Genomic DNA, 15,779 nt, shown 5'->3' on the forward strand with positions numbered 1-15,779 from the left:
TCCCTTTGCTTTTCAAATTTTTTCCTGTGAGGCCCGACGAGCATTAAATAGCATAGGTAGATAATTTTATATACGTAGTTTTATATGTTCTGTGTCTAAAAAAGAGTGGTAATAGGTAGCTTAGTACCACGTGTGAACTACCTCTTTTCTTTATAAAGATCCCCCACCCCCCACCCCGCCATTTAATCTGCTAGGTTTTCATCTCCCTGAATTTTCAGCCCGCATGAATCATTTAAGTAGCATTTCATTAGGAATGGAAAGGCCATTGAGAGAAGCCGGGACGCTTTGAACCAAATGTTCCATCATCTCTTGTCTGGCTTGATGAGTAGCATTGCCAGTGTGAGGTGTCAGTGGCATCACTTCCAGCACTTCCCCTAATGCGCGCTTCCTGAAGAGCATCCCCCAGTGCACCTTATCAGCTTGCATTTATCAGCTTATTAAAGGCTATGAAAAAGTAGATGACCCAACAGCCCGATGAAAGAGATGCATGCAAAGTGAGGTATGCGGAAAGCGTTCAAACTTCCGTGCCCTCTGTAGGCACTCTACTCTCTGCAGTCTTCATTTGTTCCCCAGTCTGGAAGCTCCAAAATACTCTGAAGCCTCTATGGCCCCCTTATCTATTCATCGAGGGTTGAGGATGGTGTTATATAATTTGTATTATATAGTGTTCTATAGTTTGTATTCTTAGACTGATGTAGATAGCATAAAGCTAGCTCAGCTCAAATAACTTCTGTTATGGTTCCTTCTGGAGGCTCTGAGAAGAACTCATTTCCTTGCCTATTTCAGCTTCTGGTGGCTTCATGTGTTCCTTGGCTTGCGGTACCTTCATCTTCCCAAGCATGTCACAGCTGTCTCTGCTTCCATAATCACATTGTTTTCCGTAGTCGAACCTTCCCCCGCCTTTCTCTTATGTAGGCACTTATGCTTACATTTAGGTTCCACTTCGATAATCTAAAATGATCTCTCCATCTCAAAATCTTAATTACAAACCCCTTTGTCATGTAAGGAAATATTCATAGGAATTAGGATTTGGATATCTTTGGGGGCCATCTTTCAGCTTACTACAAAGGGTATAAAGAGGGTAAAGGGGATCCTATTCTTGTGCAGCTTAAATTCTAATCAAATATGCATGAAGTGAAATTTTTTTGAGTTCTAATTTTCTACTTTAAGAATTCGTGTGACTTTTGTATTTGACTTCATAATATGCCCATGTTTGATACTCTTTTGAATTATTTACCACATCATAACATTGCTGTTATAGGGATTTAGACTGTTTCGTGACTTAAAATAGCCAGTTTACTATGGTCATAGTTGTGTCCCCCAGTTTAAGAAGTATGACCTCAGGTGATGGGGATTCATTATAAGGAAGCCATGTAGGCAACCAGATAAAGACTTTGGGTTCCATTGCTTCTAAGGCTAGAATGTGCACTAGGCTTCATGGAGAATTGGACTGACAGCCCCTCAATACTCTCCAATTCCCCCAGCAAGACAGCTCTGATGACCAGGTTTTTGTCATATCTTCAGAAGAAAATAACCCAACAATTGCTCTTGTGTCTATCTGAAAGTCATAATTAGGAGACTAGATCTGATGAGTTGGGTTTCTTACCATTTGATAGGTATGTTGGAATAAGAGTATGAAAAGGAGCCCAGCTCCGAATGGGTATTCAGTATGTATGAACTATTCAGTAAAGATCTCTATGCTTTGTCAATGGAATGGGAAGGAGAAGTTCGTGTGGGACATTTATATGGGCCAGGCCTGGAAGTGACCTACATTACTTTTTCTCATGTTGCTTTCTCTAACAGAAAGTCACATCTAGCAAATGTGTAGTTGTGTGCCTCTGCAGATCTGCAGATCTGCTGATGAGTTGGTCTCTGCCACAATGGGCAGTACTTAGCCAGCTGCTTAAGATTTGTTCTCAGCCCTTAACCTCCAGCCTTAACCTCCAGTTTCTTTGCCCTATGAACTCGCCCTGGCATCCAAATGCCAAAAGTCCTTCTTAAGGGGTTCCAGACCAATGCCATCATCAGGTCCACAGGAAAAACTTCACATCCTTGGCCCTGACAAAGTCTGCATGTACAGGCCAATAACAATGCAATGCAGTCATTTTTCTTTGTTTTCTTTGAGCAGGTAGCAAGCCACAGTCTCTTAGACTTTGCCAGGCATAGAACCTGTATTCATAATCTACAGGGGACCAGATCAAGGTCTAAGTTTGAGCTACTCATCCTTGGTAAAGTGAGAACAAGGAGAAAAATGTCATATTTTTTCACAAATAACTTCCAAAGAAATTCTTTTTTCAGCTGCTTCACTTTGGTGTCTTTATTTCCTCAAAATGGATGGATGTCAAGCTAATAGATGCAAAACCAGTATTAGGTCATCTTTGCAAGTCCAGTGTGGACAGTTTGCCACCTGACTTAGGGATGTGAGGGTATGATATGCAGTTTATAGGCTATGAAGTACAATATATTGTTTACTAAGCATTTTCCTCCTTTTACTAAGTGTTTTCCTCCAAGCCTAAGTAATTCCATTTGTTAAATGTTTGGTTCACCAGCCATCTCTGTTCTTGGTTTGGTAATAATTAAATCTACCTGAAATAAATATAGAGGAATGTACATTTAAAAAACTATCTGGGGGCGCCTGGGTGGCTCAGTCAGTTAAACATCTGCCTTCGGCTCAGGTCATGATCCCAGGGTCCTGGTAGCAAGTCCTGCATTGGGTTCCCTGCTCAGGAATCTGCTTCTCCTTCTCCCTCTACTCTCCCCCCCAAATCTGGTATGCCCTCTCTCTCTCTCTCTATCAAATAAATAAATCTTAAAAAAAAAAAAAAAAACTATCTTTGAGGGGACCTAGGTGGCTCAGTCAGTTAAGTATGCAACTCTTAATCTCACCGTTGTGAGTTCAAGCCCTGCATCAGGCTCCACACTGAGTGTAGAGCCTACTTTAAAAAGTAAAAACAAAAACAACCAAAAAACTCTCTGAAATTGATCATTTCTGGGAAACTAGCATTTCTCAGTGACAAATCACTTAGGTTTTCCAATCATCAAGCAGAATCATTTGATCTTATAAGTTGCCTTACTCGGTTTAGAATAAACTTAAGTGATTGAAATAAAATGGTAGTTAGAAGGGACTTTTTTTTTTTTTAAAGATTATATTCATTTATTTGAGAGAGAGTGAGAACACATGCAGGGGCAAGGGCAGAGGGAGAAGTAGATTCCTCACTGAGCAGAGAGCCTGACGAAGGGCTCTGTCCCAGGACCCTGAAAAGACTCTAGCTGAAGGCAGACACTCAACTGCTGAGCCACCCAGGCTCCCCATGATTTTTGTTTTTAATTATCAAAAAAATAGTGCTATTGTAGGGTTACATTATTTCATGTTTAAGGATTTTAAATTGGATTTACTTGGTTTTTTTAATTAAAATTTTTTAAAGATTTATTTATTTCTTTATCTGATAGACAGAGGACACAAGTAGGCAGAGAGGCAGACAGAGAGAGGAGGAAGCAGGCTTCCCGCTGGACCCCGGGATCATGACTTGAGCCGACGGAATACATATGCAGCCATCAAAGAAATGAAATCTTGCCATTTGCAATGATGTGGATGGAACTAGAGGATATTAATGCTGAGCAAAATAAGTCAATCAGAGAAAGACAATTATCATACGATCTCCCTGATATGAGGAATTTGAGAGGCACAGTGGGGGATTTGGGAGGTAGGGAGGAAAAAAAATGAAACAAGATGGGCTCAGGAGGGAGACAAACCATAAGAGACTCTTAATCTCACAAACAAACTGAGGGTTGGGGATGTGAGGGAGGGAGAGGGTGGTTGGGTTATGGACCTTGGGGAGGGTGTGTGCTATGGTGAGGGCTGTGAAGTGTGTAATACTGACGATTCACAAACCTGATCCCCTGGGGCAAATAATACGTTATATATTAATAAAAATAATAATAAAACAATTTTAAAAATAAATAAATTCCTTTCTTTATTGAGGCACTGAGGCACTGCATGCTGCAGTTGGTTAAGCTTCAGACTCAGGATCTGGAGATTGAGCCCTGCCTCTGAGCTCTGTGCTCAACGGCAGAATCTGCTTGAGATTCCCTCTGCCTGTGTGCCTCCTGCTCATGCTTGTACGTGCTCTCTCTCACTCTAAGTAAATCTTAAAAATAAATTTCTTTCTCTGATTTTATTCAATATTATTCATCAAGTATAAATATGAATATGGAATAAGAAGAGTAAAACCTCTAGGTTATGGTTTATATTTTTAAATTTACCATATCTTACAGCTGATACTATTTTAAATCTTTTTTTAACCTTGTAAATACTTGGAATTTGCATGTCCAGGCAACTAAAAATTATGCTGGACTTCACATCATATGGTATTGGTTTTGATATTAAATCTTTGCTGGTATTAAGACTTTCCACATGTATGTGCTTTAAATTTTTAACCATGTTGCTTGGTTGTATGAGTGTTACTGATTCATTTAATGCAGATGAGAATTATAACAACTTTACATTTGAATGACCATTTAAAAATGCTTTGTAAAATACATCTTTTCTATCATTTGAGAGTCAGTGTAAGAAAGCATTTAAGAGTGTGGGCTCTAGGGGCACCTGGGTGATTCAGTCAGTTAAGTATCTGCCTTAGGCTCTGGTCATGATCCCAGAGTCCTGGGATCAAGCCCCACACTGGGCTCCCTGCTCAGCGGAGAGCCTGCTTCTCCCTCTCCCACTTCCCCCTGCTAATGTTCCCTCTTTCTTTGTCAAATAAATAAATAAAATCTTTTAAAGAAATAAGTAAATAAAATCAGATTTCTTTTCCTGTCCCTGTTATGCACTGTGAGCCAAAGGATCTTTGGCAAATCACCTGCCTTTTGTAAGCTTCACCTTCTAGAACCAGATAAGTAAGGTACTCTGTAGGGTCATCCAGAGGTCTAAATGAGATACAATGCATATAAAGCATTTATAACAGTACCTTGCATACAGCAAGAGTTCAGTCTATCTTAGTTACTATTAATATCATTGATGGATACAAAAGAGCCAGTAATGGGGTACCTGGGTGGCTGTTTTTGGCTCATGATTCCAGGGTCCTGGGATCAAGTCCCACATCGGGCTCCCTGCTCGTGGAGAGCCTGCTTCTCCCTCTCCCTCTGCCTGCTGCTCTGCCTACTTATACTCTCTCTCTGTCAAATAAATGAATAAAAATCTTAAAAAAAAAAAAAAGAGCCAGTAAGTAGAACAAATGGAAACATGAGAAAACCAAGATTCAGATCAGATTCAATGATTAACAGAAGGTCATGTGAAAAAAGTACGCCTACTTCTAGTGCAGATCTTTTCCCATAACCCCTCTTTAGCTTATTCATACTGACCGAGTCCACCCCAAAGACATGTTCCTTTATTTCCCATTGTGTTTCCAATTCTTGGCTGCTTGTCTGAGTATTTTCATCTTGGTTTTCTTTTTTAAAGACTTTATTTGACCGAGAGAACGAGGGAGAGAGAGACACACATACACAGAGCAAGCACAGGGGGGAACGGCAGGCAGGGGAGAAGCAGGCTCCCTGCTGAGCAAGGAGCCCGACATGGGGCTGGATCCCAGGACCCTGGGATCATACCTGAGCTAAAAGCAGAAACTTAACCAGCTGAGCCACCCAGACATCCCTCATCTTGGCTTTCATCCTATCAGAGCATTTCTCTTCATAAATTCTGCAACCCTGTATTACTTGGGCTTTTAAGTTGTTAGCGTGCATGACAGGCATTTATTTTTTAAGAAAGGAAGAAAGAATAGATACTGAAGCTAAGTTTTTCATAAAGGTTAGTTTTTTTTTTAACTTGTGATCCCATTAGCCTATTATTAATTTGTATTTTACATGGCGCTGAATTATTTTTATAAAGCTACTTTATCTCCTCCAAATTGTCCCCTCTTTTTCCCCCCTGAAATTGTAAAATCAAATTGAACTTTTTCTTAGGAATTGAGTATGGAATTTGAGAATCACACGAATCCTCTGAGCCATTCTAAAAATAGGAAGAATACAATTTATGAATCATTGGGTTATTTTTGAAACTCTTGAATGATTAAAATGTGTATGTATCCTTTTTGGCATCAAAACTTTATTTATATCATATAAAGCACATAGTTTTTGCTCCATTACTCTGGAAATTTGAGGTAACTTGATCCTATAATGTATTTTGTGAAGGAATAGCATTTTGAACAAATTGTTTAATTCTGGAATTTGGGTATGTAGTACCGTCTATTAAATCATATTCACACCAGTAGGTGTTCATTGAATGCTGTCTGCCTGTGTAAGATGGTAAGAAAGTGATGCTCCCAAATCCTAACCCTTTCTTAGCTTCCTCAGTTCTGCCTTCATGGTATTTTATATGACTATAGAGTTTAAAATGAATTGACCTAAAAGCTGTGTTTATGGGTGTCATGGATGTCAATATTGATACTGCTTGATTTCTTATTTCTTTTTTTAATTTCTTTGCTTTTCCAGAAAAGGGATGGCTGTGTCTATGGCTTTGGGTGTGTGTGTGTGTGTGTGTGTGTCCTGTCCTTGTCATTGTTTTACATTTTGTGTAGTTCTTTATCTTTGCCTCTTTGTTTTCCTCTTTGGAGTGTGTTTTGTGCGTGTTTGTGTTTTTATACTCCTCTCTGGGAAGGAGGATTTTGTGAGGTAGAGGTAGCCTCAGGCTGGTAGAGGATTGATATTAAGAGAATTGGAAAACATGGCTCTTGTCTTTTAAGAAATGTATACTCAATAGTAGAGAGAAACAAATATAAATATGTGAATATGCAAAATATAACTCAAGAAAAATAACGCTTCAATATATTTACTATATGATTACTGCTATATAAATAACTATATTTTGGCATTCAGACTAAGTAAAAACTTGCTTTAGGCCAGGTTAAGAATAATTTTATAGTACTGGTAGAGTTTGATCTCGATCTTGAAGCATGGGTAGGATCTAGATAACTCAAGAAGACAATATAGGATTCTTGGAAAGATTAGCAATCTTTTTTACAGTTTTATTGTGGGGAAAATACTTCACCCATTAAAATATTGCTGTGTCTGGGGTTGCTATAAAATATATTGTGTAATTCACATGTTTGAACACTGCAGCCCATGCACAAACAAGAGAACGTGTATGATGCTTTATAAAAAATTAAGTAGTTGGGGCGCCTGGGTGGTTCAGTGGGTTAAGCCTCTGCCTTCGGCTCAGGTCATGATCCCGGGGTCCTGGGATCAAGCCCCGCATTGGGCTCTCTGCTCAGCGGGGAGCCTGCTTCCCTTCCTCTCTCTCTGCCTGCCTCTCTGCCTACTTGTGATCTCTCTCTGTCAAATAAATAAATAAAAATCTTTAAAAAAGGGACACCTGGGTGGCTCAGTTGGTTGGGCAGCTGCCTCTCTGAAAAACAGGTGGGCAGTTTTCATAAATTTAAACATATGTATAGGAATGTTCATAGTAACATTATTCATAATAGTAAAAACATATAAACAACCCAAATGTTCATCAATAGATGAATGGATAGGCAATATATGGTATATCCATGCAATGGAACACTATTCTGCCATGAAAAAGAATGAAGTACTGTTAAATGCTACAACATGGATAAACCTTGAGACTATTACACTAAGAGAAAGAAGCCACACACAAAAGAGCACATATTGTATGATTCCATTCATATGAAATGTCTAGAAGAGGCAAACCTATTATAGATCAAAAAGATTAACAACTGCCAATGGCTGGGGGGAAGGAGGAAATTGGAAGTGACTGCTAATTAGAAAAACTGTGTAAGTCAGTGGACCAAGAGTGACATTTTTAAAGCATTCAAAGGAAAGGAAAACTTGTCAATACAAAGCTTTGTACCCACAAAAAATACCTTTCAGAAAAGAGGGTAAAAGAAAAACAGACTAAAGCTGAGAAGAATCACCGCCAGCAGAACATAGAATAAGAAATGTTAAGAAAGTTATTCACCCACAGTAGTACTGGAAATCTAGACTGACATGAAAAAATAAAGAGAACTAAAAATCGTAAACATGAGGGTAAATTTGGTCATGATCCCAGCATCCTGGGATGGAGTCCCGCATCAGGCTCCTTGCTTGGCGGGGAGCCTGCTTCTCTCTCTGTCTCTGCCTGCCACTCTGTCTGCCTGTGCTCACTCTCGCTCGCTCTCTCTGACAAATAAATAAATAAAATCTTTAAAAAAATTTTTTTTAATTAAGTAGTTTTATGTCCTTAAATGTTTGCGAAATCACTTATGTGCTTTTATTTTCCACTTCATGTCACACTGAATGTCAGTACTTTTTACAACATGAAATTGATTTCTAAGATCAAAACTTTTTATATGAAGTAAGAATTTGTCCTATTCTTCCCATCTTTTTCCCGGAATTAGGTGTTAAATCAAGTATTTCCTGCCCTGTTCTGTGTCAGGGCCGTACAGGAAACCATTGCAGTTGGCAGATGAGAGGTAATGGACTGCTGGAGGAGGATAATGGTGGGGCGGACAGTGATGAGATAAGTGTGTGGGATGATTTTCAAGGTAGGATTTATTGGCTAGTTGCATCTTGTCCTTTTACTTTCTTTAATCAAAGATGATTCTGAGATGTTGAGCCCAGGTGACTAAGAAGATTATGTAGATGAAGAATACAGGTAATTGAGTTATATTTTGGGTATATTGAATTTGAAGTTTTGGTAGCATGTTCAATGATAGTGGTCTAGGCAGACGTTAGAAATATGAGGTTGAAATTTTGAAGAGAGATCAGGTTTGATGGTAAAATCTAGGATTTCACATAGAGGTGATAATTTATGTTGCATGGGGAAGAGAGGAAAGAACAAATAAGAGAAATTCAATTTTGGTTATCATGGTTAGCAGCAAAAATTTCAATAATTACTAATCAGTTAAAGCATCTGTCTGTTTAGACTTTGTAGGTAAGCCCTGAATGATTTTTTTATTCCATTCTCTAATTTTTCGACCTTTTGCTAGATGGCAGTAGTAGTTAATTCCAAGGGCATTGAAGGCAAGTATTGAAAGAGTTTGATAGCGTAAGCCTAAGCTAAACATTTTCATGTGTTTAGTAAACTTACAGTCGACAGTACATTATTTCCAATCCTTTTTATCCTTCACGTCAGATCTATAAAATAAGTGTGAATTTTTTTTTCTCTTAATATCCGGCTTTTGCAGGATGGTTCAAGAATTATTCCTTTTGTTGGTTATCTCTCTATTATCAGGATCTTTTACTGTGTTCAGAAGAGAGGAAATGAATTTAGAATTTAACTAGATTCTGATCTGCCCATGATATGGCACAAAGTAGTTAAGAGAACTCGTCTGTTCTACTGTATCTTTACACAAGTATAAAGCTATAAATATTGATGTTCAAGGGTTTTGCCATTTTGATTTCAATTTCAACAGATCCCTTTTGGACATTCACCCAATTTGGAGTATTAAACAGTGAATCTACTTTAGAATGTAAAGGAAAGTATCTTTAACTATCAATTTATAAATTCTTATAAAATATTACCTGATTGTGTGAGATATGTTGACGTGATTGCAAGATATCCAGTGTCGGGGTAACACTGGTTAACAGTGGAAATTTAAAGAATTAATAATATGTTAAAGCATTTTTCTGGTTGTTTGTTTTGTTTTTGTTTTGCATCTTCCTGTTTGGTGACTTTTTTGAGGAATAATTCATACTGTGAATTCACTTTAGATATATCTAGTCTGTCTCCCCTCCTTCCCACCTTGTGTGTGCGTGCCCTTGCGTGTATACATTTTAAATCTCAGTTACCATGATTAAGAGCATGGGTATGTGCATATGCATGTATACGTATATATACATAATCACTCTGTGTGTATATGAGTGATTATGTATATATATGTACACATATATGTATACATATATGTATATGTATATGCTGTATATATGTATATATATACACACATGTATATAGATAGATAATAGAATTTATACCTAATAGTTTATTCTATAGATTTATCATTTGATACCATTGCATTTCTTCGAAATTCTCTGTTCTGGCACTTACTGTTCTTTTTTACCAGGCATCATTTTGAGCACTTACCGTGTAGTAATTAAATTACTTCTTTTAACAACCCTCTGATGTTGCAACTGTTACCCCTGTTTGAAAAATAGGAAGCTGAAAGACATAGCTAGTGACACCAGAATTTGAACCTGAGCATATATCCATTCTTTTAACTACCATGCAAGACCTATTTCTGTAAGTTTCTGTTGCCTGATCTAAAAAGCAATAATAAAAAGATTATCTTTTAGGGTCACTGGTAGGGTTAAATGAAGCAATGCATGTGATACAAAAATCTATATATTAATGATCATTTAACATAAGCTGTTGTCTGGCCACTTTTCTGAAATTCTTCTAGTTCTTTTTTTCCTTTGTCTCCCTTATAGTTCATTCTTATTCTGCCCATTTTTTGAACAGTGGTATTATTCCAGTGTTCCATTTTTGACTTGCTGTTTTATATCATTGTGTATAATTTCCCTTTAGTAGGTTTATCCACTTTCCTAGTTTTTAACTACTGCCTGCTACCTATAATCTGATGAGCCAATTGTATACGTTCCCCCTGAGCTGTAGACTAATGTATCCAAATATCTGCTGTATATCCAGCTTCTGGCATCCCCACATATCCTTCAGACTTGAGATGGATAAAACAGTGGAAAGATTTTAATATAAAATGGAACCAAAGGATATGAAGTGGAGAACCTCATACATGTGCCCTCAGAAAAATGAAACTTAAAGACTGGGACTGATTTCTCATAAATGCTGATTTATGGAGGATTGAACTTTATCTTCTGATTGATGAGCATCCACCAAGAATCTCTCTCATCTTCATGCTTGCTGCTTGGCTCCTAGCTGGACTTTCTCCTTTTGTGCTCCTTGCCCATAAAAGCAAACCAAGCTGAACCTTCAGCAGACTCTCCTATAGCTCGCTGCAGTTGGCCTATCCCAAGCTGCAATTCATCAACTAGTGCTCAATAAACTTGATTTTTGGTAACTCGAGGTTGTTTTGGTTTATCTCTTTTCTCTTAGATAGACATTACATGGTATCAAAAGTGGGATCTGAAGGAGGTGACCACTAAGGAATACCAACATCCAGAAATAAAAGTGAGTTTCCTGCACTTGAGCCCTTTGCACTCTTTGCTTCTGCAAATAAGGTAATTTTCAGTTTGGCAAATTTCCTCTTAGGTCTTGAGTTCCCTCCTTTGGTGGAGCTCTCTGACTTTATTTGGGATCTGGATAAGGACAGATTGTCCTTCTGGTATGTACTCTTATTTCTGATAATGGGATCCCAGTCATCAGAATTTTCTAAGGGTGGCCCTCCCCCTTCAGGAACACTGGCTGGTTTTATGTTGAAAAATTACAGTCCTGGGGCTCCTGGTTGGCTCAGTTGGTTTGAGCACCTGCCTTGGGCTTAGGTCATGATCTCAGGGTCCTGGGATTGAGCCCTGCATCGGGCTTCCCCCTTGGCAGGGAGTCTGCTTCTCCCTCTGCATGCCCCATGCATGTTCTCTCTCTCTCTCTCAGATAAATGAAATCTTTTAAAATTACAGTCCTTCCTCACACACGTTTGACTAAGTAAACCAGCCTTACTAAGGATAACCTAGAAGTCCAGTGACCATTATGTGGAAACTTTGATTTCCCCATACTTATTTTCCTCTAAGTTAGAAGACCATGGCTGTACTATTGAACAGTCCAAATGGGATAGTTATTTTAATTGGTGTCTGGAAGCTTCTAAATGTGTTTAGGATTCTAAAATTGCCTCTTTACAAAATACTGTTTTTAAATGGACTGAAGAAAATAAACTAACATATAAAAAACACCAGGGACCTCTTCCTTGGGGTAACCAAGGTCTTCCGTAACCCTACTACTCCACCTCCCTATATTCCCCTTTACCTCTCTTAACATTTCTCCTCTCTCTGAACTTCCTTTCTTTCCTATTATTGAAACCCCATCCACTTATCCCATTAAAACCTTCCCTTTCAAAATTAAACCGGAGGATCCTTCTAAACTACCCCAGATTTCCTACATCCCATTGACAAAGGCCAAAGTTAGGACTATAGTTTAGAATTTTCCCAAGGTAAATGGGAATCTCCATGCATTTGCAGAGGAATTCAGTATTGTAACTCTAACTTATCAACCTGCTCTTCCATCTCTTATCAGTTAGCCTACCTGCTTGTCAGAGAAGGTCATGCTCAACAATAGATCTGCTGTTTGGGGGGGGGGGCCCTGGGTGGCTCAGTGGGTTAAGCCTCTGCCTTCGGCTCAAGTCATGATCTCAGGGTCCTGGGATCAAATGCCACAAGAGAGAGGGGTTCCCCCTTTCTGCCTGCCTCTCTGCCTACCTGTGATCCCTCTCTCTCTCTGTCAAATAAATAAAATCTTAAACAGCAACAACAAACAAACAAAGAAACTGCAGTTTGGGGAAATCTCAAGTTCTAGGCTTTGGGGGGGGTGCTTTTTTTTTTTTTTAAAAGATTTTATTTATTTGACAGACAGAGATCACAAGTAGGCAGAGAGGCAGGCAGAGAGAGAGAGAGAGAGGGAAGCAGGCTTCCTGTGGAGCAGGGAGCCCGATGCGGGGCTCTATCCCGGGACCCTGAGATCATGACCCGAGCCGAAGGCAGCAGCCCAAACCACTGAGCCACCCAGGCGCCCCTCTTTTTTTTTTTTTTTTTTTTAAGAAAAATGTACTTTGGCAGAGAACACAAGCAGGGGGAGTGGCAGGCAGAGTGAGAGGGGGAAAATCAGACTCCCCACTGAACAGGAAGCCCAAGGCAGGCCTTGATCCCACAACTCCGGGATCATGACCTGAGCCAGAGGCATATGCTTAACCTGCCACCCAGGTCCTCCAACAATCTATAAGATTTAAATTAAACCAATCACTGTCCTTTTATATGATCAAGTTTGTGGTATGGTCAAAGGCTACATGAAGCCATCCCTAGGGACTTCCTTAAACCTTAAACCAGAACAAAATTCAAGCATACATTCAAAAGCCTACTAAATCTGTCGATGACTAATAAAACAGACTCCAAGTCATTTTTAAAAATTCTGGACCTTCCATAGATGCTGAATCCACTCGGGTGGCTTTTATTTATTTTTAAAGATTTATTTATTTATTATAGGAGGGAGAGAGAGAGTGCCTACCCACATGTGAGAAGGAGGAGGGAGAGGGAGAGACAGAGACAGAATCTTAAGCAGACATAGCTTGGAGCAGGAGCCCGACCTGGGGCTTGATCTCATGACCCTGAAATCATGACTTGAGCAGAATCCAAATTGGCTGCTTCACTGAGCCACCCGCCACTGAGGCCCCTGCCGCTCAGGCAGCTTATAATTCCATGTTCATTAATGGCCTAAACAGAGACTTAACCCTGTTGGTCAAAAGAACCCATATAAAATGGGAGACAGTGTGCACCCCGACTTTGTCAGTTTGGATAATCTGTTAGCCTGCACCATAGAAACATGATACCAGAAAAAAGATAACTAAGATTTTGAATATTTACCTTTCACAGATGGAAACTCCAAATCCATCTTACTGGACTATATCATGATTGCAAAACTCCTGGCTATTAGAAATGGATTGCTAGGAATTGATGTAGGAGCTACACTATCAGTGCTCAACCCCTCTACAGTTAAAGAGTCTCTTCATCTAAGTAATACATATGTGGGGTGGGTGTGGGTCTTCAAAAAATCACAACATATGCCTATTTCTCAGCCCATATATTTTTGTCAGACCTTTGCAAGTGAGCTACTCATTTGTCCTCAATGATTTAGTTCCCATATATTTCTTAGAACAAAATTTACTGGAGAAATTTAATGTTGCCATTTTTTCTGTCAAAAAGGGAAATGACCTTTTAAAAAAATTTTTTATTTTTATTTTTTATATTTTTATATATGTTTTAATTTTTATATATTTTTATATTTATTTTTAATTTTATTTTATTTTATTTTATTAACATATAATTTATTTAGTTCCCATATATTTCTTCAAATAAAATTTCCTGGAGAAATCTAATGTTGCCTTTTTTTTCTGTTAAAAGGGAAATAACCCTTTTTTAAAATATTATTTTATTTTATTAACATATAATGTATTTGCCCCAGGGGTACAGGTCTGTGAATCAGCAGGCTTATACATTTGACAGCACTCACCATAGCACATACCCTCCCCAATATCCATAACCCAGCCACCCTATCCCCGCCCCCCCACCCCCCAGCAACCCTCAGTTTATTTATAACCCTTTTTTTAAAAAGAGGATTTTAAAATTTTATTTTGTTTATTTATTTGACAGCACAAATAGGGGGAGCAGTAGGCAGAGGGAGAGGGAGAGGGAGAAGCAGGCTCCCCACTGAGCGGGAAGCCCAAAGCAGGGCTTGATCCCAGGACCCTGGGATGATGACCTGAGCCAAAAGCAGATGCTTAACTAACTGAGCCTCCCAGGGGTCCCAAAAAGGGAACTAACCCTTGAGTTTGAATCCAACACTTAGGAAAATTCAATCCCCTTTGTCTTTACTTGTACTTTATAAACCAAGGATGTCTAAACTTTGGATTCATTCCCACTATTAAACCTAGTAACCTCAACTCCAGGCAAGATCCTCAACAGATGTAGACAGAATTCATAGTGCCCCTCCCATTAAGATCTAGACTGACTCCTCAAAAAACTCTCCCAAGGGGGAAAAACAAAAAACAAAAAACAGTACCCTATAAATAAACCCTACAGGACATAAGACTTATAGAGGACTGTAAGGCTCAAGGACTCATTATCTCTTGCACTAGTACTTCTAATACCCTATTTTGTCCATAAAAAATCTAATGGCTGAGAATAGATTTGTCTAAGATCTAGAGTAATAAATAACAACTTAATTTCTTGCTATTATCTAGTCATCCTTAATCCCCACATGCTATTGGTATCTGTGCGAACTGAAGGCAATTATTTTACTCTGGCTGACTAATAGAGTGGATTTTCTGAAGATCCTTTTTGATAAGGGTAGTTAGTATCTTTTTGCCTTTACCTGGGAAGGACAATAATATACGCAAACAGTTGTGCCTCAGGGCTTTACTGAGAGGCTTCTCGCAAGTTTTAAAGGCTGACCTAAATGATATAAAATTGTCTGGAGGCTCTGTTACTGCAATATGTGGCTGATTTGCTTCTTTGCTTGCCCTCCCAAGGCTTCTCACAAAAAGAGTGTTTACCTGTTAAAATCTTAGCTGTTAAGGGGCATAGGGTCTCCAAAGAAAAATTGCAATTTATCCAAACCAAAGTTCAATATTTAGGACATGCATTCATTCATTCATTCATTTATATTTTTTTATTTATTAAGATTGTATTTATTTATTTGAGAGATAGCAAGAGAGAGCACAAGCAGGGGGTAGTAGTAGAGGGAGAGAGCAAGGATCCCAGTGCAGGGCCTGATCCCAGGACCCTGGGATCATGACCTGAGCCAAAGGCAGACACTTAATGACTGAGCCACTCAGATGCCTCTATTTAGGACATTTAATCTCAGCACAGGGACAACACCTAGATCCTGATAAGCTTCAAGGCATTTTGAACTTTCCAAACCCTAAAACCAAATGTTACTTAATGGGGTTTTTTTGGGCTGGCTGGTTATTGTACTTGGATCCCAAATTTCTCCTTAATGGTTCAGCCCCTGTATTCCACATATAGCCTGTTGTTTGGGATAACCAAGATGGTTTTGTCTTCAAGACCCTGCAGGAAAGCTTAATAAATCCATTCATCTGCCCTGGGACACCCAAATTATC

General features: G+C 38.9%; 1 protein-coding gene across 1 annotated transcript in view; it reads left to right on the forward strand.

Moving 5' to 3' along the window:
• Positions 1-8,382: 8,382 nt before the first annotated feature.
• WDR89 (WD repeat domain 89) overlaps positions 8,383-15,779 on the forward strand; it is a 30,750-nt gene continuing 23,353 nt past the window's right edge. Inside the window, exons 1-2 of the mRNA XM_082734173.1 lie at positions 8,383-8,459; positions 11,058-11,178. Coding sequence (XP_082590299.1) covers positions 8,453-8,459; positions 11,058-11,178 — 128 coding nt within the window. The 5' untranslated portion in view covers positions 8,383-8,452. The remainder of the gene's footprint in view (positions 8,460-11,057; positions 11,179-15,779) is intronic.

This window comes from Mustela nivalis, assembly GCF_964662115.1.
Source record: "Mustela nivalis genome assembly, chromosome: 6".
Classification (NCBI taxonomy): domain Eukaryota; kingdom Metazoa; phylum Chordata; class Mammalia; order Carnivora; family Mustelidae; genus Mustela; species Mustela nivalis.